Consider the following 4,225-nt stretch of genomic DNA (forward strand, 5'->3'; position numbering starts at 1 on the left):
TCTAATCCTTCTCAGCATGTCTGTCATCTTCACCGAGCTATCTATGGACTCAAACAGGCTCCTCGTGCCTGGTTTGAGCGGTTTCACAATTTGGTTCTTACTCTTGGTTTCACCAAGAGCTCTTATGATTATGCCCTCTTCACTCGGCAAACTTCTCGAGGCATCACCATTCTACTTCTTTATGTTGACGATATGGTTATCACTGGTGATGATGTCGATACTGTTCTTTCTTTGAAACAACGGTTACACACCGAGTTTTAGATGAAAGATCTTGGTCCTCTTCGTTATTTTCTTGGCCTTGAGATTGCTTATTATCGTCGAGGTTACTTGGTGTCTCAACAGAAGTACATATCTAACATTTTTCGACGAGCTGATATCACTGATCTTCGCACTGCCTCTACCCCTATTGAATTGCATCACCATCTCTCCTCTTCTGATGGAGAGCCTCTACCTGATACTACTCGCTATCGTGCTCTTGTTGGTGCTCTTGTCTATCTTACTATTACTCGGCCTAATATTTCATATGTTGTTCGTGTTCTTAGTCAATTTGTGAGTGTTCCTCGCTCTACTCATTACGCTTCCCTCTTACGAGTTCTTCGTTATCTTCGTGGCACTATATCTCGCTCTTTACTTTTTTCTGCCACATCTTCTCTTGAGTTGCGCGCCTATTGTGATGCTGATTGGGCAGGTGATGCCTCTGATCGACGTTATACTACTAGTTTCTGCATTTTTCTTGGAGATTCTCTTATCTCTTGGAAAAGCAAGAAACAAACTACGGTTGCTCTTTCTACTGCTGAAGCTGAGTATGATGCTATGTCTTCTACTGCTAAGGAGGTTCTTTGGTTGCGATAGATTTTGATGGACTTTGGTGTCTCTGTCTCTGCCCCTACTCCTATACACTGTTACAACCAGAGTGCCATCAAAATCGCTGCTAATCCTATCTTTCATGAATGTACGAAACATCTTGAGATCGCTCTTCACTTTGTTCATCATCATTACATTGCTGGCAGTATTATTCTTCTTTATATTGCAACTACATAGCAGCTTGCTGATATTTTCACTAAGGCACATACAATCTCTCGGTTTCGGTTTCTGATTGACAAACTCTCGGTTTATGACCCACCGTGAGTTTGAGGGGCGTGTTAGAGTGATAGTTAGATGTATGTACATTGTGAATGTATATGTGTATATACATACTTATAGTTATATTTGTATATTTATTTGTTCTATAAATATAACCCAAAAGGGTCTTCTATGGTGAGCTGGCTAAATACATATTCTCTTCTTCTAACAAACATTACACTTGAGAAAAAATGATAATATGATAGCACCTTTCAATTCAAGGATTGTGATATCATCCACCTATCTTTAATTTCATGTGAATTTTGGATTATGACGTGTCCAACTTCAACTATGAGGATTGGTACGAGGACAATTATAAATGTGAAGGACATGTTATCCACATTAAAATATTTGTCAATAAAGTAATCCATCACAAATCCTACTGAATAGAAAAAAAAACAGATTCAAAACCAATATAAGAAAAGCAAGTGGTGCACTTGGGTTAAGAAAATATAAAGAAAGAGAGGCAGCATGTTGTGAAGTCACTATCTGAGATTGTATATGAAAACATCAATGCGAGACCAAGGCATTTTGTTGGCTTTACATTTCTTTAATTTCTTCTTTTTATTTAAACTAATGTGAGTGAAAGAAAATCAAAACGAAAGGAAAAGCATGATAAAAAGGAAGCATGACTGGCCAGAATAGGTAAAATATAAGCTCAAGCATCTACTGTTGTCGGTACAAAAGTAGTAAAAAGATGTGGCGTTATCACGGTAATTACATATATATATATATATATATATATATATAGTGCTCAGATACCATTATTCATATAGACTGATGAGGAGTGAAAGATAGGTGATTCTTTTCAACGCGTGTTGTTTGCGGCCACAGTGAGATTCCTATGGGACAAGTGTTTGTTATCTCCTTAATATGATAATATTCATAAGAAAAGGATTTTAAAAGAAAGGAGTTTTGAGACATCTGCCAGCTATATAAGAAATCAACTGAATAGGATTCTGAACTACTTAAAAAAAATAGTAATTGAGGGGGAAGATAGAAACAAGGTAAACAGTGATAATAGAATTTCCCCCTTCTTAATTTCTATATAATTGGACTATGTAAAAGTAACCTAAGAGGAAAATATATTCAAATATAAGACAATATAAATTAGTAGTGTATGTTTTATATATCATTTTTGATATTTGAAATAGAATCATAATCATGAGAGTAAAATCTTTTTATAATAATTAAAACCATTTTATAGTATCATTTAATCAAATTAACAAATACGTAGTTATTGATTTAAATTATCCTGCCATTCATATGATGAATAACGCCCACGTCACTGTTATTTCAAGCTTTATTATTGGGTATGTATCATCATTTGGGAGAACTTTCATATATTGAACCAAAATTTTATTTAATAAATAATAATTAAAATTAAATATTTTAAATTCTTTTTTTAAGTAATATATTTAAATAATTAAAATTTCTAAAGTAACTTCCATGTTCCGTGTCCGAAGGTTGTTTGGTTCCCCCAAGGCCCAGTTAACGTATAAAGACAAACTAAAATGATGCATTGTGTTTGATGAGGGGTCGTCCACTGCTAAGCGAGAACATCACATGGACCGAAAAAGGATATCTTATAATATGAGCACTTCAAGAAAAAGGAGTGCGCGGCATGATGCCCATGCATGAAGTCCAGCTTTAATTATTTGTATTATTTTGTCAAGTTGCCATAGCCATCATGCAAGTGTACGAGGTATCACTTCACCCTTAGCATGGCATATGTTTTAAAAGCGAACATGAAATGGAATGAAAAAAAAGAAAAAACAATATATTATAATATCTGCACTTCATAGAAAGGAGAGTGCACCGGCAACGCTCGGTAGGTGTCAGTGCTGACACATTTAACACCCGTTTGGATCACGAAATAAAAATAAAAATAATATTAAAAAAAATTAATAATAATAATAAAAATTGATTAGTTAGTAAAAATAAATATTTAGAATAAAAAAAAATAGAATAGAAAATTATATGTAAATTACTTAAAAGATAATAAAAAATGATAGGTTAGTAAAAATAAATATTTAAAATAAATAAAGTGGGATAGAGAATTATATGTAAATTACTTTAATACCTTTAATATAAGTAATAATATGTTAATATATAAAATAATTACATATAAATAAATATCGAGTCCCTGCAATTATTATAATTAAATGTTTAGAATAAATAATTTCTTTTTTACAATTAACTAATTAGATGATTTACTTTAATTATCCTCTTTAATTTATTTGGAACATAGCAAATTTGTCTTAATTATTAAAATTAATGATTTTATTTAATTAAATATCTACCGGTAAAAGTGTCATTTCACTTTAATTTCCATACTTAAATATTTTTATTAACTATTTTATTTAATTAAATCTATATAGGGGCAAAAATATCATTTTACTTTAATTATTATAACATAATTTGTATATTAAAAAAAATTGTTAATTATTATTTATTTTAATTATTATAATATTTAATTGATTGAATTTATGTTCAATATAATTTAATTATTATAATTAGTTATTTAAATTAATGATTATTATTTAATTAAATCTCAAATAGGGGAAAAATTATTATTTCACTATCAATAATTTATTTAATTAAATATTTACCTGGTAAAAGTGTTATTTCACTTTAATTACCATAATGAAATATTTTTATAAACTATTTTATTTAATTAAATCTACAAAGGTGCAAAAATGTCATTTCAATTTAATTATTATAATGTCATATGTATATTAAATTATTCTTCTTGGTTATTATTTATTTTAATTATTATAATATTTAAATGACTCAATTTATTTTTATTATAATTTACTTTATTTATTATAATTAGTTATTTAAATTAATTATTATTATTATTTAATTAAATCTTAACTAAGGGCAAAAATGTCAATTCACTGTCAATAGTTTATATTCCCCTATGTGCCCCCCAATTTTGGGGATAATAAAATTCCTTCACTATGCATAATCATATTACCTAGTAATATATCTAAACATAGTTATATATTACTATTTATAATTAATCCCATTCCAACAGTGTTCTATCCCCCAATCCAAACGCCTCCTTAAGTCTGTATGCGCAAACATAAGGTCTCAGATA

The 4,225-nt window shown here is 29.8% G+C and overlaps 1 protein-coding gene across 1 annotated transcript; it reads left to right on the forward strand.

The window, feature by feature from the left end:
• Positions 1-261: 261 nt before the first annotated feature.
• Positions 262-852, forward strand: LOC120271627 (uncharacterized mitochondrial protein AtMg00810-like). Its single transcript, XM_039278301.1, has 2 exons — positions 262-688; positions 800-852. The coding sequence occupies exons 1-2, from the start codon at positions 262-264 to the stop codon at positions 850-852; spliced, it is 480 nt and encodes a 159-aa protein (XP_039134235.1).
• The last annotated feature ends 3,373 nt before the right edge of the window (positions 853-4,225 follow it).

This window comes from Dioscorea cayenensis, chromosome 11 (assembly GCF_009730915.1).
Source record: "Dioscorea cayenensis subsp. rotundata cultivar TDr96_F1 chromosome 11, TDr96_F1_v2_PseudoChromosome.rev07_lg8_w22 25.fasta, whole genome shotgun sequence".
NCBI classification, from domain to species: domain Eukaryota; kingdom Viridiplantae; phylum Streptophyta; class Magnoliopsida; order Dioscoreales; family Dioscoreaceae; genus Dioscorea; species Dioscorea cayenensis.